At 35.7% G+C, this 27,066-nt stretch overlaps 1 protein-coding gene across 1 annotated transcript in view; it reads left to right on the forward strand.

Annotated features, from left to right (window-relative positions):
- The window catches only part of LOC129360416 (follistatin-related protein 5-like), a 173,982-nt gene that overhangs the window by 21,192 nt on the left and 125,724 nt on the right, over positions 1 to 27,066 (forward strand). Inside the window, 2 exon segments of the mRNA XM_055030622.1 lie at positions 6,832 to 6,973; positions 15,028 to 15,058. Of these exon segments, the coding sequence (XP_054886597.1) occupies positions 6,842 to 6,973; positions 15,028 to 15,058 (163 nt within the window). The 5' untranslated portion in view covers positions 6,832 to 6,841.

Below are 27,066 nucleotides of genomic sequence, written 5' to 3' on the forward strand. Positions count from 1 at the left end.
CAAGCAACTCCAGTAACCTCTAGGCAAGTGGTGCCCTTTTTTATGAACTCACTTTACTGTTTATTAACTGACTCGCTGACTACGGTTCCACAGAAAGAAACGTACCACGGTCCGTTTGAGTTGGAGATTTCCCAGCTGTGTTGCCATCAGGAGGCAGAAAATCCTATCGTTTTTCCCTCTTGAGGTCTGATTCATTGTCATGCACATCACAGAGGCAGATCAAGTTTCTCTTGAAGCGCCACAATAATAACAAAGCAGGCATAGGTGTTGCAGGATTTGTAAAACTGATTCATGGAGTGGACCTGTTACATGAATTCTGCATGAGTTCCTCATTTAAAGATGCATTACATTCACAATCATCCCTCTCTTGCTGTGTTGTCAGAAACTGCTCTGTCTGTATGATTGCCACATCCCTTTTTTGCCATTTTTCAAGGAAATGCAAGAACCAAACAGGCGCTATCCCTGAGGAAAAGAGAGTTTCCTGTGGTTCTGGTTGTGCTTTGAAGTGGAAGGAATCCTTATCTGTATACGGTGCTGCTAGGGATGTATGGGCAACAGTACAGTCTGTGTAAGAACCTCCATTATAGCTTCACCAAATAAGATATGCTAAAGCAACCAGGATGCTTGGGTGGCACATAAACAACACATGTTCCAGTCTTCACCATATATCAGACAGACAAACTGTAGTACTTCAAACAATTGATCTACACATAAAAATACAGCTGAGCGTGTTTAAATGGATCTGCCCACCGGGGGTCAGAGATGTGTCAGCTAAGCCATAGGGTGGAAAAGGACGTGTGTGGAGGGGGATAAAAGTAGTTTTTCTGCTGACTGGAGTTCCCCTCTAGTGACCTCCATGACAATTTGAATAATTTCAAACAAGCCTCTGTAGGGAATCATAGGCTTACGGAGCAAACTGGGAGCAACCAGCTCAGCCCTGCAAGATGAAAAACGTCTACAGACTTCTGCTGCTATCCCATTTGTCAGCGGTACAGGTGGGCTTGATTTTGGCCGGGAAAACATCCTGTTGAAGATGGTAATGTTTTCCTGTGAGGACCAGCCACAGGAGCTTTAAAACATCAATAACAACAGTAGGCATGACTGCTCATTTAATCTGAAACTGGTGACTTTCTGAGTCAGAAGTTTGTATAGATAACCTCTGAAAGTCCAAGAAGAATGATTTTATATGTATTTAGCTGAAATATATTAAGCTGAAGTTAGGAAAAAATTATCTTGGATTTGTTGCTAAAGAATGATAGCAATGAAGATGATCCAAGAAAGAGTTTTATTCATTTATTTATAAAATTTTATCTGCAACCCAAAAGAGACTTTTTTTTGTTGATATTTATATGTCTCAGCTTCCATGCACCACAAATCTAAGACAAACTTCCAGAAACCTGCAAAACAACCAAAACACTGAGTTCTTCAAAATCAAGACCAAAATACCACCTGATCAGAATCGCTTTTGAAACATAATCAATTAAACATTAACCAAAATAAATGATGTGTCTGATTTTGGTGATGGCCCTCATCAAAATGTAATGTTTGTTCAGTTGTTGACAGTCTGGTGTTTTCTTCATAACTTTGTATTTTTGTGTTTTTATTATGTAAAGCATGTTGAGCTGCCGTGCTGCTGCAATACAAAAAATGTGATTGATTGATTGGTTTGTACTTTCAAGAACTTTTTCCCTAATCTCCCCTCAGTTCATTATTTCTACTTTTTTATATATCTGAGTTATAGTTATTGCAACTATAAAGATTTTATGCTTATTTATTTCAATATTCTTGTCTGCATATTTGTTGAATGTAGGTCAGAATGCTATGTGCTACACTGTTGCCTCCTATGTGTTGTAATTTGATACCATCAGCTCAGACATTTTTCCTTCTTTGAAAAAAAATTCTTCAAAGCAAAAAATTTACATGTAGAGTATTTTCGGTCTGATATCAATGACACTCAGGCTCTACAAGGACTTGATTGGTGGTTTTTTGCATCTGTTCCCATTCAGGGCTGGCAGGGAGTCTGCTATAATGCTGCAGGTGCAACCAATAGATGCCGTCTTATCTTAGCTCCATTACACGAAGCTGGTATCACTTTGAAATAATACTGCTATGTGTGAGCAAATGCATAACTATGGTGAAGACTTGTAATGTTAGAACTTGCAGAAACCACCATTTATCTGAGAAGAGGCAGAGTGTTTCTACAGCTACAGTTTCTCTGAGGCTGCAGAGATTTTTCTCTTACTTCCAGTAAGTACTTTACTGCAACCTGAGCATACCTTCCCATTAGAGCTTATTAAAGTAATGTGACTAATGCTAACAGCATGGGCTTGTCTGGGGCTGTGGGAATGTGATGGATACTCAGGTACATTGGAGACAGTTCTTCTCAGGTGTTTTTACCTTGAAGCCTTTTGTGATAAAAATTTTAATCAGCCCAAACAGTTTTTAACAACGGCTAGAAAAAGTTACTAAGATATTAGCTCATTAGTAAGTTTGGGTCAAGTATAGAATTTAAATGTTTCCTTAATAAAACAGACTGAAAAAAATTACTTGGTAACACTGAAATAGTTAAATACACCAAATGCAAACAAAAAGGTGAGTTTGTGTTTAATTTCTTTTGAAGCAGAGAACAGACGTTACAGTTGGAAGAAAATGGGCAACCCTGTTCTTTATTGGAGTGGTTCTGAGGGTTAAACCTGACAAAGTAGAAATTAAGGATTTAAAAAGGAAAGCAGCTGAATGAACAGAGAGGTTGGATGTCTTAACAAGGGGCATGTGTGATGATGAGGTATTCAAGCCAGGTGTGAGAGGAGCAGAGAGGAGATATGGAAGGATAATAATTGTAGACCATGACACAAATCTATGTTTCTGATCAGTTTGAGCAGATTTCTTTCCAGCTGTCTTTAGGTCTGCATGACTTGGTAGAATACTCACCCACTCAGTAAAGTATTTGAAAAGCAAAGATGAAAAGATGTATTTTGCTGCCCTTATTTCTCATTGGTGAATGGATAAAAGGCTAAAAAACATGTGACCACCAAACATAGAGAGCTGTCTTCCAGAAAACAACTCCAAATGTCATTCAACTCATGACAGGTTTCAAACAGGAAAAATGACATTTAAAGAGTTTTCTGAAGGATGTCATTGTGAATTAATTTGTGAAATAAATGAAATGCATCCCTTCTGCTGATAAATCTGACTTGCACTACTTACTGTATTGTTTTGTGCCACTTTGACTTTAACCTATTATCTTCTGTGAATGTAGCAACATGAAAACAAAGGATGTTTCTTTAATACTAGAATCTATAGGATATTATGTTTCAATCTGTATCCCATGGATAAAATGTCACAATATTTGTCAGTGGTTCAGACCACAATCGTAAAGATGATTATTTATTTTTATTTATGTATATAATTAATTGTGTGTGTGTGTGTGTATATATGTACCATATTGTCTAGCATAAGTGTATAAAGTTGAGTTATACAAAGATTTCAGTGTAAAGCTAATGGTCATTAACAGGTGATTATTTTGCTGCTGCTTGATGATCAGACCTAATCAGGTATTTTAGGGAATTGCATAATAAAAGTGATTGCATTGCAGTTAGTGTTATTATAGTTGCTGTGGAACAAGGAACTTGATTGCATTTGAACAGCTACTCAGCATAACCCTAGTTTAAGGTGAGGATACTTCAGACAGATCTTTTAAGAAAATTGATGATCGGGGCATAAAAAGGTCAAATACATCTTGAAATCTAAGCAATTTTGGTAGCACTTTCATCAGATAACTAATGCCTGAGGGAGTTGTTATTCTGGACCAGAATCACATTTATTTTTATAACAAATGCTTAACTCTTGGAAACTATCTTTCCTCACAAAGTAAGAGAGCAAATTGCAAATTATTTCCAATAAATGTTCCCATTTGTGGATTTTGTTGGAGTATATATAAAGTATTTGAAAGAAAATCCGCTGCGGAAGCTAAAATACATTGGCATAACGCTACTAGATATGCTATTGGTTGATGTATGCAAAGCAGCTAATCCGGGAGCGCCATTCATTTTCCTGGGCACTCACTAGCTGTACACCCCAGGGCAAAATTTGCCATGCAAAATTTCTACCATTACCTTCAAATGAAAATCTTACATCTTAAATTTCATGAAGGATGTAGAAAGAACTGAGTGAAGAGCTTGATATTGGAAGAGGTTGTAAAAAAATTACTCTTTATTTCATTGTTTAAAAAAAGTGCATAAATTCAAATTGACGATTCCAAACACAGTTATTTCCCAGCTCATGCACATTCATAAGACAAGTGGAAGTTGCATTTTTTAGCCCAAAATCTACTGAATATCGATGCGTGAGAGATTGTTGAGACATGATTCATTGTACACACGGAAGAAATGGGGAGTCTTCATTTGAAAGTCAATGCCAAAGCTTCGACAAGCTCTGGGGGATTTAAAACCTCCAGTCAAACTTATGATGGCATCTCTCAGGGGTTCCAGAGAAACTCGCTTAATAGTTTCTTTCCTTTGTTTTAAAAAAAAATCATGCAAGACTTGTATGATTTACACATGCATTTCCAAGGTCTTGTAAATTTTTCTTATGATAGCAGGTGAAATTACTGAACCCACTTATGTTTAGATTATATCTGTGAGCACATAAAATTGTGATTATTAAATCTTATAATTTCTTCTTTCTTTCCATAATTTTCATTTTAGTTTCAGGTGTCTGAAGGATGCAGTTTCTAGCTAAGACACATCCCACAGAAATGAGTTCATTAATGACCCACTTAACACCAGGGTGTTGTAAAGAAGCCGACTGACTGTGCTGGCAGAAATGTTAATCCACCTTGTTTGGCTCAAACTCAAAGTTAGTAGAAAAGTGTGGCAGCTGTTGTTGCTTGCTTTAATCTTAAGATTTAGACTCCTTTGAGTTTAGATCTGTCCCTCCCTTCTCCAGCATGTCATACTCAAATGATGGCACTGCTTCACCAGCAATACCATCACATTCTGCAGGAGTGTGACCCATTGATTCTAATCAGGTGTGGCAACAGTGAAGCCTCTGAAACATGCAGGACAGTGGGACCTGGGGACCAGTGACATCTGGCTATGTCAGCAGGTGATCATGATGGAGATCTCCAAATATTTCCCCATGTAGATATTTTGGAACAAAAGCAATGGTTCCTCATACCAGTATAAGTTAAGTCTATGTTCACACAGCAGGCAAATATGACACAAATCTACTTTTTTTTTTTTTTTTTTTTTTTTTTGCCCATATGCGATCTACACCCAACTTTTTCTGACAGTCTGAACGGCCCAATTTTGATATTGTTCTCCAAAAACTCGATTCTGTGGGACTAAATCAGATGCATATTTGATTGCTTGTAAAGCATCATGTTGCATTTTATCTGATATTAACTTAATTGATGTGAGACATGCATCTTAATTCTTATGAAAGAAGTCTGTCAGCAAAGCTCATTGCAATCCATTTAATTTATTTTACATGTGTCTTAAGACGTGGCTAATATTCCTATTTTTTTAGCATTTTAATAAAACTGCTGCAGGCATTATAGATTTGGTAAATGCAATGAGAAACAAATTTTCGAGGGGAGAATATGTTGCGAAATGTATGCAAGAATATTCTACAGGTTAAGTGGACATAACTTTGACAAAAGAAAAAAAGGTAAATTTGCTAACATGTGCACAGACAATCCATCAACCTGCTCCTGTATATCGACTATCATTTAACACAAATCTTTTGGGGTCTTAAAAATGCTGAGAATTAAACTAAAACTGTATGCGTTCAAAGCTGAAAATGTGTAGGTACCTAAAGGCGTCAGAAATCTGTGGGAGTCAACAAAAGTCGCAAAGTCACAAAAGTAAAGTTTGAGTGTTCACTGTTGGTCCAGAACATCACAGTGACATGCTGCTGTGCTGGTGGAACCTCTTAACCTCCTGTGAGTAGCATGTGGGCTCAGAAGTCTGCCGCAGCACTGCCATTGTTGTCAAACTCGGTGTCACTCCAGCAGAACAAGGAAGTGGGGTCACCAAGCTGCTGCCAGTCATCTCTCTATTGAAGAAAGATGAGCAGACACTTGAGGCCTGAGATTGCTAAAAAGCTAGAGCTTGCTCTTTGCCTGTGAACACTGAATAAAATGTATAAACCGTCACAGAGATTTTTGAGTTGAGCTGCGGATGTTATGGATGTAAATGCAAATACCTGAGGTTAAATGTAAGACAGAATAAATAAAGTTGTTTATTGGATAATGATGAATATTTATTGAAGTTCTAGTTTGTTTACTTGCTCCAACAGAGCTGTTTCTGTGACATTCACAGGGTATGTTCTCAAAGTCCTTTTTATTTAATTCATGTCATGCAAAGGTCTGACTTGTCCTCATGCAACATAATGAATAATTGAAAATGCATTACACTAGGGGTGTAAAGCGAATGTTTGCACTCATATAAATATACTTGGGTTACATCTGTTCTTGCAGCAGAGTTGAAAATCTTATCTCCCCACTGCATCACAGCTACTTGATTTAAACACTCACCCTAATTAATCCAAAGCTCTCACTTTAATTGCCTTAATATATTGACTCTCTTTCGACCTTATCTAGATTTTCTCATGACGTCTATTTCCCCATAATTGATTTAAAAGGAGATGCTATCTCATTGCTGAGTGTGGGGCACGTATTGATAGCTTTAGTGTAAACCAGCGACAGCTTCATGGTTCTCATTGTCTACGCTAATTACAGCATGCTTGATGAATTGCCTCAGCCAAACGGTATTGAACCTTTAAATTGTTGTAGAGAAGAGCTCACCGTTCTTGTTTGGTTTTTGACAGGAAAAGACCAATGAAGACAGCCGACTGGTGGTTGGTTGCCATTTTAATGGTGGGGATCTCTGGGCTTGGTGCCACTGGGAGACCCGACAAAGAGGGATTCGGGTCGCAGCCCTATCGACCAGTCGTAAAATTCCGACACAAGGTATTGATTGCCTTCTCTTTCTATTTGTTGTCCATAATTAGACTTTTTAGCTTTTGCAAAGCATGAAGCTAATTACGTTGGAATTTATTGATGCGTCTCATGTTGTTTTTTTTCTACAAACCACATTATTTTAATAATAAAATAATGAAAAATCATTATCCTTTCTCCTCTGTGGCAGACAGTTTTTCCAGAGATATTATCAGATTAATCTGAATCCCAGATGAAAAAAGATTATTTCTTTTAACTGAACATCTTAAGTAAAAGATGTAATTGAATGCTTATTGACCACATGATAAAATGCAACTCCCACAGGCGAAACCTGCTGTTTTTATTAATTTTTTCTACTGCATTGCAAAGCACAAGTCATTATTTTCACCCTGCAGAGTAGCTGCATGCTGTTTTTCTTTGATTTAGTGTTAAACAGACGAGTGTGTGTTTATTGGTCAGAAAGCTGTTTGTTTGTATTGTGGTCCTTCAGTTTACATTTCTCATAAGCCTCTTACAGTTCTGTTTAGTGCTAAAGGCGTCTACCGTGCAGTTTGACATCCATGACGTCTCAAAGTGAAGACAGGGAGGAGAATTTTTTTTTGCATTTTTGCCTTTACTTTTAAGCCTGTCTGACACGGCCAGACTAAATACTGCATTTAGCATTTATTTTAGTTGGAGGCTGGCAAGGTGGCAAAGCGGCTTGGAGATGAAAGGCAGCAGCAGTGGTTTAAAAGGTTGGTGGCTGAGAGGAAGTAAATATAACAAGGTGTCAGAAGGAGCAGATGGTGGGATCGTCATTGGAGTATATCTGAGTTCATTAAGGAGCAAAAACAGACAAAAATCTGCTAAAAAAGAGGTAATGGTCAAACACTTGCTGACCTTTTTAAGGAGATTTATATATATAAAAAACATGCTTTCTAATAATTTAGGCTGGGCCATCTCCATACTTTGTTTTTACATAAATCCTGAACATGAGCTTTATTATTTTTTTTCTTGACACAGAGTCCCTTGAGAATAATCTATTCCAAAGTAAGCTTGGTGAAGAAGACAGTGTTTCTTTTAATACTTTTCGAAACTGTTTATTAGAGCTTCAAGCCTAAAATAAGACTTTCTTTAAAATATTTTGAAGCTGACATGGTGAGAGACGCAGCTTAATAACAGATTCATTATAAAACTAAAGAGCATTGATGCACAGAATCTAAAACTGAAAGTAAAGGAAGCAGGACTCATGCTTGTTTTTCCTCATCTACCATAATCAAAAACATTTCAAGAAATAACCTGAGAAAATTGTTTTCTTACAGATAATGTCCAGCATTCAGCTCTTTTCAGCTTAATACTAATTCTGGGAAAAAAATCCCAGTGTAAATAGCTGTGTTCAAGTCTCACATTGATTACACTCAATGAGATCTCCATATTGGTAAGAAGTTGTGTAAACTATTTTAATGATGTCTTAAAAACAGACATTTGAATGCTTTAATCCACATAGTAAAGTCTGCAGCAGTTAAAGGGCATTTTAAAGTTCTTTGCTGTCTTTAGAGGCAACTGATTAAAGGCTATTGTTGTCTGCAACACTTCAGTTGTAAAAATACTGTTTCCAGTGGACTTATTAAAATGGAAAATAAAAAGTGTCAAAAAATAAGCCTTGAGGAACTCCATTTAAACCAAAACAAACATGGAAGCACAATGCTGTCAAAGCTTTATTACTTTTGTCATCATTAGTAAAAAGCTTAGAAATAATGCAGCTATGAAACCTTAACAATTTGGGATTTTCTTAACAATACAACAAAGTCTATAAAATTGTTTTGGGTCAATAAATTTCTGTGCTTTGTGGACTTCCATGAAAGAAACGTCCTTTAAACTAGAAGAACCACTGAAAAGGACATAAAAGGTGGAAAAGGCTTTTTTAAAAAGCAAGATTGAAACTTGCATTATTACATATTCTCAATGTAATAAAATTTCAAATATCTGTCAGATAGTGATGTTAAGCAAGAAGAGACATAAATGCTCTTTTTCTGTTTTTATGTGGCTTTTGCATTGAATATAGTCTGAAATGGTGATTAATGTAAACCTCATCTCAATTATCTTGTCACTACTTTGTGTTTCTACTTAGCTCATATATTCAAGTTTAAGTCAAAGGGAAAAAAAATGTTTCACAGACTTTCATAGCTATATCTTGGAAAGTGTTTACTTTGAAATCTGTGGAGAAGGTAATGTGATTTACTTTGCTTCATGTGCACAGGATTTGGCAGAGGATTTCAGAGATGGAACATTTCTCTATCAGTGCTTTAAAGTGTAGCGGATCTTGTGGGAGAAGTGTTTGGTTACCAACATCTGCAGATTCTCCCCCAAAAAATGAGCTCTGGTGAAATGAGACACTTTTCTTATAGGGGTAGGAATATGGAAAATGGATCAAAAAGCATTGCTTTCAGTGGAAGGAGAAAATACAAAAAAATGTTAAGACATATTTTTAAAATCAATCTTGAAGCATAAGTTTGACTTTAAAAAATAAGTCAGATCTTTCTGTTTGAATTTTCTTTTTTTTTCCATTTTGACTTCAAATATTGAACATAGCCCTTGACTTAGCTGATCTGTGCTTTTTTTTACTGTTTAAAGGCATGTTTTTCATGTCTGAGGAAATATAAAAAATAATGAATTTCACTTTGGAATAAAATGAAGTGAAGCAAAATTATTTAAGTATTCTGGATTTGGAAATATACCTTCAATGTATGGATAGAGTCCTCTAAATATTAAAATCTATTTGATGTTATAGGTATCTTAAACTGTATTCTGCCTCTTTTCATATGTATGACTATTTTACTTTTTTTTTGTTTTATCTTGTAATGTTTATTTTGGACAATAATGTTATCAGTCACATGAACTCCCTTTGTTCTGGTCAGAATCGTTGTTTCTGCCAGTAGAACCTACGTCTTTCTTTCTACTCATTATATTTTCTGTTGAAACAAATTTATTCTCTCATCAATTTAACATGTATATGAAACTAGCAGGATGTTGGTATCTTACTCAGCCTTGCTTACTTTGAGACAGATGGTCAAAGACAGGCGAGGCTTGTAGAGGGGACCAAACTTTTACAAGTTTAATACACAATTAAGCAGGGAGCTAAAAAAAAAATGCATTTTTAAGTTCTGTAGTTCAGCTGAGTAATTATAATTGCTCGCTTTCCATTATTATTGAGAACAGACACTGTAAATATGCATACTAACAATAAATTATAATAAAGCAAAAAAATGTTTGTGCAAAAAGGATAATACTTTAAATAGGCATGGCTGACAGACAAATATTTACATTGTTTAATTAGAGACAACGCGCTGTGTCAGTCAGGTTTCCATCGACTCGTAGAAGGAAAGTTTAAAAAATAGCCACACAGAAAGGTGCGGGTCATTTAAATAACAGTTTATTACAAATATCTTTTTTTATTATGTCATCCCGTTTGGATAAGATTACCTCCCACCACAAATTTGTTGTTTGACTTTATTTTTTTCATAATGTTGTGAAAAAGTAATTTTCATAATGAATTTATGTCAGCATGTTGCTGGAATTTGACACAAAGTTACAAAAATGATTTATTTGCTTTTCTGCTCGAATGAAATTAATGCGTTAGGCACTTTGATTACATCCCAGAGGAATGTCATTACAGCATCTGCATACTACCATAATTTGTCTTGTGAGGGGATGGAGGTAAACTCTGCTCATCTATCTGCCTGTCAGAGCTGTAGAAATGTAAACTCCTTGTGAAAGACTATGCCACACTGGAAGCTCTTTCTCTGAATCATGCCATGTCCCTTTGTTGCCTCTAACCGTTGGCTAGATTGCAGGGAAGCTGAGGTCAGTGACTTGCCAATACAGCCAATATGAGCAGGGTAAACGTTTGGAAATGAAAAATATTGTGTGATTATACAGCGTCTAGCTTTAAAACCCCGTTTTTGCATGCAAATCTGATTACAAATATACATTTTTTATCACTTTGAATTGCAATGACAGAAAATGCATTTATGGGGAATGCGGTCGTCTCTGTGAAGTTTGCTGTTGGTTTGTCCCTCCCTTTGCTTTGAAGGACGGTGTGTGACGGGCATAACAGGATCAGACATGACCTCACAAGCCTCCCCACAATGACTTCAATCACCAAGAGTCACTCAGCCATAAACATCTGGTCACATGCTGTAGCTGTTTCAAAAAAAATTATCCCACCACATTGGGTCAGGTGTAGGACACACATCCTGTCTGCTAATCATAACTGGTTATATATCAAACAAAGTGATAATTTCTGTTCTCAGACATCTCCTGCAAGACCTTGAATGATATAGACTCGATAGTCTAATATTGCCTTGTCATGGGAGGTTAGCCATAATTTACAATTTAGAAAAATCTGCAAGCCTTGCTTGACACAAGACAGGAAAGCAATTTCTGCGAGTTTGTCGCTTTCAGATCAAGCTATTATGTCAGGACAAACAAAATGGAGGCAAGGACAACTGAGTGCAAAGCCCCACAATCCAGCTCTGGCTTAGCCACATGGCAAATCTAGATTAGCGGTGGATAACCAGTGACATGGTTATCCCCTGGGAGTAGGCTGAGAGGAAATGAGATTGAAATAAAGAGGTTGGGAACAAAAGAAACCAAAAAAAACTCGAGTGAGAAATGGATTGATGAGTACAGACATCAGAAAGTTGTTTTTATCTTTAACGTTACTGAAGTTGATTCGCAGCACAATGTACAATTCCAAGTTCCATATCTATTTTTTTATGTCAATACATTTTTGTTCATCAACTGTAAATGTATTTTAGCAATTAAATTCAAAAAAGTGAAACTTGTACAGATTTAATTCACACAGTAACATGTTTCATGTTCTCGTCATTTTAATTGCAGCAAAGTCAAGCCCTACGAATTTTTAGAAAATTACAATATTACAACAAATGGTTAATAAAAAAAAATTAAAAAAACTTTCATTCATTTGTTTATTTTTCTAATAAATACTGGTACTGAATTAGTTCAGCCTGTGGATGTCCTGTCTCAACTTATTATTGATAAAAGCTGACAGGTTCCCTTTTTACGGCCAAGTGAATTGATTTTGCTCACTCATTCAGCACAATGGTGATGTAAGCAGGTCTTGGTCATTTTGGTGTTACCTTTGCTAAGTCTTGTTGGAAGATGAAAGTGCCATATCCATAAATCTTGTCAGCAAACGGAAGCATGGAGTTCCCCAGGATTATTTAGAAAATGGCTGGACTGATTTTGGACTTGATAAACAGTTATCTTGTATTTGTAGAAACACTAGAACACCGTTTGTGGAGAACATCAGACCAGAAGCAGTTGATGAGAACGACAAATAGAACAGAAGGCCTGCAGGAATGAGATGATGTGCAAGGCGTGGAGATGGACGTGGTTGGTCAGACGAACAGTTGTTACAGGGCAGATGAAACAGAAGTTGTGCAGCTGGGTGTTTCCATGTCTGCAGAGTCTCAGGGGGCAGAGGAGGCAAGGCTGCCAGTGGCTCTGGGGAAATCATTCTTTTTAAACAAATAAAGTGTGAACACAGTCTGCAATATGCAAATGAGCCCCTTTTGAAGTCTTTCTTTCCTGTAGTGCAAATCTAAATGTCATCTCCTATAGAGTTCTTGTGGGGGAACCAGCATGGTCCAAAGAGCAACAGGCACTTTCTGCTCCTCTTCCTGTTGTGTTGTTTTCTTAACAATGTTTTGGGGAAAAAAAGGAAATGATTGGCAGGAGAAGGTTGTTACCGTTCATAATGTTTTGTTTATTGCATCATGTTGATTTAGTAAATAGAAACAGTGGATTATGAAAAAAAAGCCAACTTGGTCCTCTTCTGTTTTTCTTGTAATTGGTTTCCCAGGTTCCAAACGATTTAATTCAGGGCCAGTTTGGGTTTGGTTTTAATTATCACCTCTATCTATTTAATTCAGTTAATAAGTTTAGATGCAGCTTTTGTTCCCAAAATGTAAAAGTTGTTCCTAAGTCTTCATGGTGTGTTAAAATACTTCTAAATTTAGTTGTAAATGTGATTAATATGTTGCCAGCAGAGCATAAACAGTGTTATTTTAGGAAGTCTACACATAAAACTTGAATATTAAAACTCAATTTCTGTGGGTGTTTTTGACTCTTATTAGAATTTGATTAGCTGCAGCAGTTCCACACTTGCAATCCTATCAGATACCTTTCTACTAAGACGTTACAACACTATTGCAGCATAACTTCAGGAAAATATATAATATTTCTAAACTTTAGCTTCACTGAGTCCAATTTATCTTCCAACCACTTAGTTCATGTCAATACATTACACAAATATTAAGCAAAAATCCTTAGAACTGGCTAATTCGGTTGTATTTGGCAGACTCTCTGGTCTATTGCTGACTGTAGAGTCATTGCTAAATGCATCCATCCTCTCTGTAATAATTCCCTGCAAGAACTAGTAAAGACTTTTTTTCAAGAATAATGAACTATCAAGATTCCACTGAAGAGAAGTCTAATATGTATTCTTCTTTAACTTTGATGTAAACATTTTTCCACAACTTTATATAGCATCTAAATGTGGAGGTTTTCCAACGAATATTGACTTAAAGTACCGTGGTCACGGTTCTTCAAGCAAAGATTATTCTGGTTATTGTCAAATTTCTGGTCATATAGTTTAGAAGATAAAGTGTGAGTGAGTATGAGAAAATGGCAAATGTAAAGGTAACAATCATGCATAAAAACATAATAGCTAAAAGCGGACTGAGAAAAACAAACAGAAATGAGCCCAGTCTCCTCATGCATGATAAATAAATGGCGATGATTATCAGCCTAATGCCATAGACGGTTTATTGAAGGAAAAAGAGGATTATTTTTAAACAACATAGAAGGTTTTGTCTTTACTGTTGATAAATTTAAATCTAAATGTTGTACAGACTTATATGACAGGTGATTCCAAAATTTTTTTTTGTTCCACATATATAAATATATATGGTTTATATATTAATACATAAATATATGATATATATTTGATTATATAAATTATATTATATACACTATATGCAGACAAATATTTTAAATTATTAGTAAAAATCTTATCTTTTTGCTATGCTCAGTCAGTGCATGTAACAAGGGATAATTGAGTGTCTGCTTCTTCAGTGTTTATAATTGTCTGTATGGATGATGTATCAAAGTTACTGAATAATTATGGAACAGGATGTGCAGTTGGAGACGATATAGGTGACTGTTGGATGCAGATGATTCAGTGATGCTTTGCTCATATAGTGCTACTCATCAACTATATGGAGGGTCTGGTCTCAACATGGTTGAAAATTTGACAATATTTTGATTGTCAGAAGTGGGGAAGAAACAGAATATCCAAATTTTTTTTGCAAATACTTGGGTCATTGTATATCTGACTACCTGTCTGATATAAACATTTATAGATGATGATGCTTAATGTGGCCACAAATTAATATGTCAAGAGATAAACTTGACATGTATACACTACTTCAGTATAGATCCCTTTAAAATCTATTGCACTGTATGCCCTCCATTTGTGGAGGAGCTACAGCAAAGACTGCATGCGGATTTTCAATAAAACAATGAAAAAAACAAGGCTGCTGCTTAAGCTGTCAAGATGGAGCAGTGCAAAACAAATATTTGTCGTTACAAACAATTGAGAAGAAAAGTGTCAAGAAAAAAATTGCTAAATAACTTGAATGCTGCAAAAGAAATTGGAAGGTAATTATAGCCATAAACCTATTTTTCATCATATAATTGGATCTGAACAGGACCTTTATAACAAAAAGTGTTCTTCCAGCAGCTTTGAACCAGAAAATGCAGTAGATTTGTTTAAGTTGAAATCCTTGGGCTTTAGTGAGAACGGTGCAAAGAAGTAACAACTCAATTATTTGCTGTGTTGCATGCTGAAAGAACTTTGCCATAACGGGTCAATGATTGAATTTGTATATTCATTTGTGCCACAGAAATTGTATTCAGACATGTTCTTTCATATATCAGGATTTTGAAAGTGGTGTATTTTATTGTGCTTATTATAATTTGTTTTGTTCTTACTCCATCAGGATGGGATCCCGGAGAGCTTGCGGGTAAAAGGTGAGTTTCCACCTGCCTTCTTTCCTGTTCATTGATGCGTGACTCCATTTGTACAAAATGTGTGGCTGTTATCTAGTTGAGGTCACTCCAGGCAAAAAACATCTACTACAAAACTTTATTTTTTGTGCTAAGTTTGTGTGAAGCAGTTTCGAGTTGAAAAGCTATTACAGTTTTTGTACACCTCAAAGTAGGACTGCCCAGACCAAATGTTTATGATTCATATGTTAATAGAATTAGTGATGTCTACAGTTTTTTCTTTTTCAAAACCAACAAATAAAATCAGAAAAAGTCATCATTATCAATGTTTTTGGTGGAATTTTTTTTCCACAAAGCAGTTGATTCTCATTGACTGAATTAGCCACAGAAAATGCTGCGGCTTCTTGGGATGCAGCTGATATAACCACAACAGATCAACTACAAATATGGAAAGTTTCATCAATAGTTCCTGGTAAAGATCGTTTCAGTATGCTGTTATTGGGACGCCAAGCAGATGTCTGGGATTATGATGGGCCAATTTTACCAAAAAGCCTTTGAGCACAAGCTGGTATCCAACTAAATCGGTCAATTTGACAAAATGATATCAGCTTGTCGCATGTCGACAAAATCAAAAGGTTAATGCATTCAAGTCCCCTCATCGTCTGTGGTACAATTTTTTTTCCAAGTTTTCATTATTCTTTTTTCATCACGTAGGCCAAAATCTGCCTCACACCAGAGTTTTGTGCTGTATTAAAAGCTTGGACTTCAGCGGTGTTAGGCCTTAAACAGACACAAACATCATCATTCTTGCACGAGTTTCCTGTTTGATTCACATACGAAGTACCTACTTTATAGAGATTTGAATTATATAGCTGCCATTCTTTTTCTTTCAGCATTTTTGTTAAATGTTGACAAAGTTCAGCAATACCAGTGTGACACCATTTAGTTATCATTTCAGTGCTTTTCTGCATTTTATTTTCAGCCTGAGGTTTTCTTAAATTAGTTGAAGCATTTGTGGTGTGCTCAGCATGCATTGTGGAAAAAAAATAGGTGTGAAACATTCAAAGTTCAGAAATAAATTAGATTATATTTAATAACAAAATGTTTTGTCAGCTTGAGGCACACAATTCATTCTGCGAAGGTCAAATAATCCAAAAGTGTTGAAAATACACTTTCTAGAAACATTTTAAGGAAGCAAATACTGTGAGAAGACAAAGTAAAATCATACGTATCTAATAAAGTGAAAGAAGTAGCAGTTCACATTAATCTTAAATACTTCCATGACTAATTTCTGGTAAAGTATTTCAGGAAGAAGACTGTGGACTGGACTCAAGATTTTATAGATTTTGATTCATTTTAAAATTTCAGTGCCTCTTCCATCCTACTGCCTGGGAGCCAAAAATAATTCCTCTATTCCTAAAACTTCCCTTCATCATTTCCAGAGTTAGCAGTCAGAGGATGTACCAGTAAATACTTTCTGGGGTTGTTTTGTGGGACCAGATTCAATATTCTTAATGCACATTTTGAATTTTAAATGTTCTGTCATAAATGCATTAAACTACGCAGTTAAAAAACAAATCCATTACATGTTTACAAAATTCCTTAGGGTGCAGATTTGTGCTTTTCATAAATTCAACCTTCCTGTATTTCTGTCTTGAATTAAAATCTGAAGTTGGAAATTTTAAATTCCAAGTCTGAATAAACTTGGAATTACAACTTGGAAAGTGAGAGGCTCCCAACTAACCTTGAATTAATTATGGCTATACTTATCATAGTCAAGGTCGCAGAAATGATCAGTTTATTTGCAGTGTGTTTGGATCACTTAGAGCAAGAGGCAGACCTAATACTGTACTTTATTCATTTATGTATTTATTTATGAGCAAGTTTCTTTTTAGAATTTGAATGCATAAAATGACATATTTTTATCATCCCAATCCCGGCTGGTTTTCTGATTTGTACATTGTGCAAGCTGAACTCGGCGCAACATGATTCCCAAATCTAAGTTCCAAGTTCTGAGACAAATTGAGTACAGCATAATTGGATTCTTCTTTGCTTCCAGTTGAGGCCAATAGCAAGTAGTTTTAATGCATAAATGTTGTGAAACTAAATGGGAGAAAGAGGCACAGTTGTACTGGTGTTGGAGTAAACCTGAAGTCATCTTCTGGTTTTAGTGGCCTTTTTTTTATGTATATATATCTTTTATCTCCAAGCTTCCACGACAACTCCATGTAATCCAGCCTTATACCCGAGTTTTCCTTCCAAAGTGAATGACCCTTTTTAATTGTTTGAATATAATTATCTGAGAACCCAGTGTAGATTAGCAAAAATAGAAAGTGCATAAACAGAAATGTCTTATCCTTCCTGTCCTTGTTCTGCTCTTGTGTTCAGTGACATATTTATCATTGTGTTATTTCTGTGTTATATTTATCTGTCCTTGGTTTTTTCTATGTTGTTCTGATAATGCTGTCTCTGGGCCACATGCATCGTCAAAAAAACATATCTTTATCAAATATGAGCTTGAGAGAACTTTTTATTCCCCACTGTGTGAAAAAAACATATTATTCAATCAGAATTACCAACTTTTTTTTAACTGTGAGAATTTCTTAGTTTTTAGAACTTTCTAACATGCATACTTGGTTGAATTGACACATCACAACAACTTGCAAGTAACTTTAGTACATTTGTCCTGATAGAACCTAGTCAGATTTTTTTACTTGAATTCCACGCACATTTCAACTCTACCAAAGACATTTGATTTTGAAGCTACTCTGAGGATGTACTTAGGATCATTAACTATTTGGAAGACCCATTTAGGCCCAAATATGAACTTCCTTCCAGTTTTTTCTTTATCTTTTTGCCTTTTTCATTTCTGCGTGATATACTTTCATCACAAAGCCATTTTGTGAGGTGCACCAGTCCCTCCTGCAGCAAAACACCCACACAAAATGATGCTACTTACTTAACAGCTAGTATAATACGCTCAGGTTTACAAGTTTCAGCCCTTTCTCCTTCAAATGTATGAGTTAGCAGTTATTGATTGGGAAGTCATTAATCTGAAGTTGATTGACCATATTGATTGACTAATGAAATGGCCAATTTCTTATTGTTTTTGTCCCTTAGTTACTTTTTAAACTGAAATTCGGATTTTTTGATGATCCGGTAATTTTTATAAGGAAGTAATGATTTCTTCTGAGTGAGATTTTAGCATGTCTTTAACTTGGCTAATTTCTTTAGATTTTTCCATGATGTCCCAGAAGGAGGCAGTGTGATGCAGGTTTTGCCTTTAAAATAGATTCATAGGAGAGCCTTAATTTAACTAAATGTTGTTGTGAAAATAACCTTTCATAGACTTGAAAAGCCATGACATCCTCATTTGGGTTTTTCTAAGCTGTTTAAAAATGTAGGCATTACAGTGTGTATAAACTAATTAATGATTCTATGAAAACATATCTTGCTCATTACTCTGGCATTTAACTTCTAACAAAGTTTGAAAAATCGTATCTGACCTCGGAACAGGACATGGCATTTAAAGATTTAGTGTAATGGTATGTCTGAATATCTGGGATTAGCAGTATGTTGCACAGTTCCTGTAAAATGTGTGGACAACAGTTAGAGATGGAAATGCATAAAAACATAGCTGAGGTCAAACTGAATCCCTTTCTTCTTGCAATAATTGTAACTTGACATAAAAACAGAACATGTAGTAGTGTTGATGCTTAGAGGTCACTGCAGTAAAACGGTATGAATTACACTTCTGGAAGAGGCTACAGTTTTTCACTTTCTGAACACAGTAGTATAATGAGGGAAAATATGCCAAATCTGAGCTCTGCCTTCACCTCCGAAAGAAACAAAAAAAAATCTGCTTTTCAGCGGACAAAACAATTAATCAAATCTGTATTTGGCACCAATGTTTCCAACCAGTTCCATCAATAAGTGGATTTTTTTGTTTACAAAAAATTAATGCACTCATGTCCTCTTGTTGGTTGACAAATACATCTAATTCATCTTTCTGTCACCTGTCTAATGTATTTTCTGTCTCCTCCCAACAAAAGTCAGTGGAGGGCAAAAGGTAGTCCAGCGGTCCAACAGAGCTGCCACTGAGTGTTTGAAGGGGCTGCTAAATGAACGGACTGTATCCCCATTTTTCTTCACCAGGGAAGGTCGAAGCAGTAATTGTAGAGGGTGCATTATCATAAAGGGCGGCCCCAGCTGTCTTCAGTGATTCAATTCAATACACTATGTTCTGTAAGCTGAGAGCAGGGAAAACTTTGGCCAGTTTTCAGCAAACACATTTCCAGCCTAGAAAGTGAGAACGGTGCAGAGGTTATAAATAATTCAGGCCTGTTTTTATTTAACACCTCTTACTTTTATACTGCAGGGTCAACTTTTGACTAAAACGTAAGGTTTGCAAGCTATTGTCATATGCCTGCATTTTAAATTGACAACAAAAAGATTTTCTAGAGTTCAAAATATAAATTTTTCTGATGACAAACAAGGCCAGCCAGAAAAGACACTTTTCACCTTTCTAAGTTCAGCAGTTAAAAGAATACAACTAGCACAATGCTGAGAATCTTTATTTTTTAACTAAAAACTGTCTTTCCCTCAAAGATGAACTCCAGTCTCTCTGAAAAGGGTGAACTGACTAGAGAGCATGGCATTCTTGGAATAGTTCCTGCTAAAAACGAAGCCTCTGGTGTTGTAGTTGAATAGATAATATTTATCTTTTCATCCATGAACGTGCCTCAGATTTTTGTTTCATTTAGGCTGTGATAAACTATCACAGCAGAGCAAAGCAGAGGTATTTCTGCTTTGCTTTTTCAATTTGAAGCAATTAAAAAATTAATGATTGACAAATAGATTTATTTTTTCTGTTTTTCCAAAGAGAACACATTTTCAAAATGCTAGATTGAAGAAATGCAGAAAACCAACAAATACAGCCATTTTCTGGGGCTCTAATTGGAGTCCCAGTGTGCACCACAAAAGTTTAGCTTGTTATGAAATCTTCAACAAGACCCAAGGCTGCAATTGAAAGGAAATTTCCTACAGATCGATTGATTTTTAGCTATATCAAACACCCAGCGGAACTTGTTAAAATGATCTTCTGCCCTTATTTTATATGTATAAAAATCCAACGATGGTCATTCTCTGAATGAAAAGTGTATAAATGAAAGATCATAAAACAGAAATGTTTACATATTCACAGAAAACATGCTTTGAGTGAGCCTGTTAACTAAACCAATATTTCCTCTTCCTTACTTTGTAAAGACTTACAGAAGTTAACCAGAAAAATGAAACTACATAATCAATGGACTTAATTTACTCAGGCACAGCTGCAGAAAACACAACTAGTCAGTTATTGAATTAAGACCAGAGAACCCCAGAGCTGGGGTTCATAAACATTCAAAGTTCAAAGCAAGTTTTCAACTGCTCATTCAGAAAAGATGAAGATATTTTTCTAGACAAATTACTACATCAAATCAGTGTAATTGTGCTGTCATTTATAAAACGCTGCTTTGTCCAGAGTAATGTTGAACACTAAACCAAAATATTTGTTCTTCTCCTTGCATCAAGAATTTTCATGAGGGTCAATGATTATATAGTCTTATATTTCTGGTTGTAAGTCTTTGAAAAGGAAGGTAGGGGGGATGTTGCTTTAGTTAAATAAGACTCACTGAAAGCATTTTTGCTGTGAATATGCGCCAAGTTAACAACTGAAGTTTGTTTTTCATTGTTGAATTTTAACAAGTAAAAATTAAATTTGAGTTGGAGTGATCTTCCATGTATCTTAACTTTTGGTCTCCAGGTCACATAGAAATGTCTCTGTAGGCTCTGGTCAAAGCAACTTTTCTAATTTAGAGATTTAGAAAACTTTGAATTAAACCAGAACCTCAGAAATTGGGTTTTCATCTAAACTTAAGGCAGCAGAATCCTTTTCTCATTGGGTTTATAACACAGTGTCGGTTTCTGATATGGGTGACATGGGCAACTGCCCAGGGTAGTTTTGTTGTATTGTAATAAAAACATTATTTTCCTTTAGTAATCTTTAAAGAGATTATTACATGTCTCCAAATGGATATAAATATAAATAATTACATTTATTAGGTTGATTCCAGATAAATGTAATTATTGATTTTATAGAGAACTTCTTTGAGTTAATTATTTTCAAAATCCCTAAAATTTTTATCTTTTAGTTGATTCTAAAGAAATATTCATCAAAAGAAATATACAGAAATGTCATCTTTTTATGTAATAGAGATCAGGTCCTAAGAAGTTGTTTTTTTCTAGTAGTTTACAATGGATTGGTTTATGAACAGTTGTATAATCTGACCTATCTCCATTACAGTTCACAACAGAACTTTTCCTTGAATTTAATTATACATTATTATTTTCATGAAACCAAACAGTTTTTCAGCCCATCTCAGAAATCAAATTATTGTAGGAAGCCATCAGATTGCTTCCATGAAAATCATGTTATGGACTGAATGTTTATAGTACAATCAGTTAAACAGAACATGAATAAGATCACTGGTTGCATGTTCCCAAAGACACATCATGACACCTTTAAACAACCTTTTATCATCTTTGAGTATTCTTATTATGCCGCTTTGTTGAGGTGTAACCTCTGCACCAGTCCAAGCTTCTTGTTTTGCTGCCATGCATAATGTTTGTCCTCCTAATCTGTGTCGTCTCCTCTTCTCTAATACACTGACACAATGCATTAATTTGTATGCATTGCAGTCATTTTACCTCCACCAGACCCAAGTCCATACCAGACACACATGAATAATTCAAAAGCTGAAAAAAAACATTGAGCTCTAAATTGTATATTAATTCTAAAATTGCACAGTACCCCCTGGGACTGGGTTACAATTTTAATAACTTGTCACAGCTAAACCAAAGAGCACAGCGTTTCGGTGCTTTTCTCAGACAAAATTATTTGACTCCCTGTTGTTCCATCTCACTACACATTATTATCAAAATTTAATTTGTAATGGACTTTATACGGTTTGACTCAAGTCTATGTAGAAAGAGGAAGTACTTTTTTTTTTTTTTTAGGAATGTGGGGATGAGGCATCTTAAAAGAGATTGTAGGATAGAAGTGTAGAATTAGTTTCTTGGTTTTGTGGCTTACGTACCTGGAAGAAGGTTTGGTCCTGAAAGTCAACTGCAACCCTTGACCCACTTAACCTTAAAGGTATAGTTCAGGTGTTGGGAAGAGGGATAGATGAAGATGATCAAAGCAAAGCTTGTTTGGAAGAACATTGACTGTTCATAAGATAACTCAACAAATGTGTATTAGACTTTTGTTAAGATTGACAAATAAACACATGGAAACAAATCAAAACCATCTAAAACACAGTGACAGAGTTGGAGTATTTCATAGCTGAAGTTTGTAAAATGGGTCTGAGAAACTAACAGTAGTCTCCGGTTGGTTAAACCTGAGAGTATGAGTTGATGCATAAGGCTCTGACAGCTCTGTTAAAAATATTTAAAAGTGAAATCTCAAAGTAACTGGTGACCAGTAAGTGGAGGTCAAGACAGATGTTGTGTTCCTTCCTTGTTCCAGTTAGCAGTCTCACTGCGGCGTTTTGTCCCATGAGAAGACAACAAAGTTCCTGTTCGAGACAAGAAAACCAGATGAAGTTGTAAAATGTATCACTATGGATGCAACTTGAGTATATCCTGAGCCTCTGAATTAGCTTGGACTGCCAATGTGCTTTCCACATTGGCAGTCCATCTTCCTCCCCGGGTATAATTGCACTCGCATTGTGGTCCTGATAAAAGTCAATTCTAATTAGTCGACCAGGATAAAAAAGCAGCAAGAGTCAGCATTTTTAAACAAGTCAAATGTTTTTTGTTTGTTTGTAGACATTGACTTCCAAAGTACCACACATTTTTTTAAGGCATTTGTTTTATGATTGAATAATTTGACTTTATTAATGCATTCCAATTTACTGCATATATGAATGACTGAATAATAGTCTTAAACTTAATTTAAGAAAAGGGAAAATATAATCTGTTTCAATTTCTTTACAGAAGCCCCTCTTCTATTTTTTGTCCTCCACATGCATTCAACATTTGCAGTTTGTTTTTATGATGGCTATGAAGGAGAATCCTAATGTTCTCATAAACTGACTCTAGCAGGCCATTAGAATAACATTTAGGAGCCATTTTGCCGTGTACTATTCTGACAGGCAATTTGTTTTCAGGTTTTCTGGTTGCTTAATGAACTTTCAGTTAAAGTGAAAAGGCTCATCTGAAAATAGCACATACAAGGGTGGTGGAAAAAAAAGGTGAGTGATGGGTGTCATGGTGATCATCAGGACTGCCAAAGGAAGCAGAACCTGCTGCATATTTAACATGATCAACAATATTCCCATCAACACTCAGCTCCAGCGTATAAATGACTCCCAGGATGTTGATAAGCATAATTTTTGGCAAACCATATCTTAAATGTGTAGAATTAAATGGAGTGAGACGAATCTAATTGAGATTCATCAATAATTCGTAGTGATCCGCATGAACCCTTGCTACTTACAGTAGATAATGATGAAGGCTTGGCAATAGGAGCGCTGCCGTTTCCATCTGAAGGTCAGTGCAGTAATCATAGGAAGGAACATTATCCTGAAGGTCGGTTTCTGCTTTCAGCCAACATTAACTTTAATGCACCTTTCATCTGAATGGCAGGACCGCATCAGTGTCAAACATGAAAATTACCCCCCAGAGCTCCACACTATCCACTCAGTTATTTTATTGTATCTAGTGTCCAAACTAACTGTTACTTTTTAAAGTTATGTGTATTTCCCTGCTGGAATACATTATAAATATTTTCTTTGAAGTCTTGATCCAACTTGCTTTTTTAACTCTGCCAGTAATCATCTTGGAGGAGTGACAGCCACCTTCGTATCCAAGACTGTTTGGGATCAAATTGAAACGGGTTTAAATGAGGAGGGGGAATTGGTTGGGGTTTGGGTTTCCTAACTTTGCTTCCAAATTGTATCTTTTTCAGTCTCACTATTTTCGTGGAAAGAAAGCAAGTGAAATATTATACATGCATAGTCTTTGTGTGCATGCTTCTACTCAGCAGGGAGTGTGGCATATAGCTGCAAATTAAAGAAAAAAACGCAACTAGAATTTTGATTTGTCTTCTTTCATGTTTTGAGATCTGACATGGTCTTTTATGCGTTTCATCATTGCACAAAAACAGTCCTTTGCTGCGGCTCTTTGTTAGACGAGAGTAATGTGTGCTTTAATGTTTTCACCATTCAGTTTAAGTCTTAATTCTTGCTGACATGTGCTTGCCTTTGGAAATGGCCTCTGTCATTTGTAAATTGTGAAAGGGTGAAAGATGAAAGTCTCAGTTTGAAGCAAACAACCATACAAATCCAATGGAAGAATTGTACTATTACTTTAGAGCCATGAAGCAAATAGAATTACACAAAATGAAGTCCTTGTAAAACATAGACTTGCCCCAGTAAATGTTGTAAATGTCATGTAGTTCAAAGTGCTTTGCCTGATAAACCATAACACAATAAGTGAAAAGAAATATGTTTCTACAAAGTATGAATTATACTGTGCAAGGTATAATTGTGTAAGTTGTGTCTTACTAACATAATTTCTGCCATTTATATCAATTATAAAGAATTGCATTCAGTAGCCTGAACTGCCGATTAGTCTTTGTGGTCAAACATCACCTTCAAACTATTATAAAGTCAATCTGCCAGGAAAACAAACCCTCAATGTGTCAATGTGACACCTTTTAATCTTGTTATTTAGATGTCAATTCAATAATTGTAATTGAATCGTCCTTGCTTGTTAGACACAGAGGTGACAAAGAATATCAAGTCATTTCTAAAACCATTAAAATAGAAATGTTCCTTCACAGTTTTGCGTTTAGTCTCAGGAGAAACCACTTACTACATGATGTAGAATCTGGAGATTTGAGCTACTTCTTTGGTATTGAAGTTTATTAACTACAAAACTGATAAAAGTTGGAGGTCAACATTATAACTGTTTAAGAGCTGGTCCATTTCTGATTCTGAAATCCTAACATTGCATTCATCAATGTTTAACTTTAGCATCGAGTGACTATATACAGAAGAGTGACTATATACCCCAAAGTGTAACACTGCAGCCTTATTTCAACTTAAAAGCTGGAAGAGTCTACTGTAAAACTGATCAAAATTTCTTTCCTCAATTACTGTAAAGACTTAACTGAAAACGCCTAATAAACCTGCTATTGTAACAGGATGGGAAAATCAGTCACGGGGAGATGAGCTGCTCATCTGTGCGCAGTTTGCATACCAAACAGCCCACTGTAATGTGAAGTAGTAATGTCAGAAGCGTGGGGTACTTACAATTAGTCGACAATCTGTGATAAATGGGGCTGTTGGTGGGAACGCTCTCAGTGCTGCGTCCTGATGTGGACAGAATGAGAGAAGAGCCGAGCCTACGTACAGTCATTAGGAGAGCAAATGAAATGGGACGGAGAGTTGCCAAGTGGCTGCCAGGTGCTCTCATCCTCTCTCTCACACATGCTGTCATCCAGGGATCGACACACACACACCTACACACGCACACACACATCACACACCCAACCAACCACACACACACGCTGTCACAAGCAGGAAGTAATGCATTACTTTACTTGTTTCTTCAATTCACTACAGATTGACATTTATTGTTACAAAGTTTTACTTCTCTATATTTCAGACCTGAATAGTCTGATACCTTTTACTGCTTTTGCACATATGTATGAAACATAAATAAATCAATCTATGTTGCATGCAGGGGTGCTGAAGGAGATTTGTCACTATGTTTAATCTACACAAGTGTCTGTTTTCCCAGTAGATAAATGATTAAACTGCCAAATTACTTATCTGTGATTTAAAGTTGTAAATCAATGTAGTATGAGAATCTGTACAAGGGAGATGTTTTATTAAGCAATGAAGAAGACAGCTGGGATGCAGCTATTCATCTTTCTGAAAAATTGACAAGCTAAATGATATTCCGTGGATAGTTAATTTATAAAGTTTTGATTCATTTTTGCAGCAAAGCTTCAAGGGAGTTTAGTTTTTAGTTGTTGGGACGATCTTTCATTTTTGTCTGTTTCGATGGCTTGATGACTGAAGGCATTTAAATACTACATTTTGCAAAATCTACCCACCTGCTGTCACTTGTGTTTTCAAAGACCTACAAGATGATTTATTTGTAAGCTCAACTCATCCTACATCTGTAATATCAGCAGCAAAAGTTTATCTGATTTGTCCTCGGTGTTCAAAGGTTAGCATGTAGAAGGGATGCCATGATTCATACAGTAATGATAAATATGTAATGTTCTTTATAAATACACTGGATGCAAAAAAACACAGTCACATAGATCACATTGTGGACTTCCAGACATACTTTAATTATATAATATTAATCCTGCTCTCTTATTCAAATTGCAAATGTGGCACTATTGCCAGTGGGTTGATCAAATTTAAATGCCAAAATTGATCATAATTTGGTTTGCAATCATTGCAATACAGATGCTCTTTTTATGTAAAGCTTTTCAATTTATAAGTAAACAATTACTAGTCATTTCTACTACAGCCACATGAAGGTAACTGCATTGCTTTCTCAGACCTTTTTTTTTTTTTTTTTTTTTTGCAGACAGCTTAACCTTCATACTTAACCGAATATTAAATTATATGAAAACATAGTAACTGCAGTCGTTTGATGAAAGGTTGCTTTATTTCTAGTTCATGTTTTACTGTATAAAAATTATTAAAGACTTCCAAAAATGGAATGGCAAGAACATGCTCAAGTTTAAAGGTTTTTATTCTGGATTTTAGTGGAAGAGTGCTGCATAGAAGCTCACTGGGGTGGAAGCAACATCATCAATGTTTCAAACAAAGTGTGTTACTCCGCTTCAAAGGGCTGAAAGAGCTCATGCCTCAAATAGATTTTCATAAATTGTTCAAGAGTTGTTTATGCCACCAGGAGTGAAAGTGTTGTCACACTTCTGCAATTATCAGATGGTAAAGTGA

The sequence above is a fragment of the Poeciliopsis prolifica genome, unplaced genomic scaffold (assembly GCF_027474105.1).
Source record: "Poeciliopsis prolifica strain line A6 unplaced genomic scaffold, Auburn_PproV2 SCAFFOLD006, whole genome shotgun sequence".
Lineage (NCBI taxonomy): Eukaryota > Metazoa > Chordata > Actinopteri > Cyprinodontiformes > Poeciliidae > Poeciliopsis > Poeciliopsis prolifica.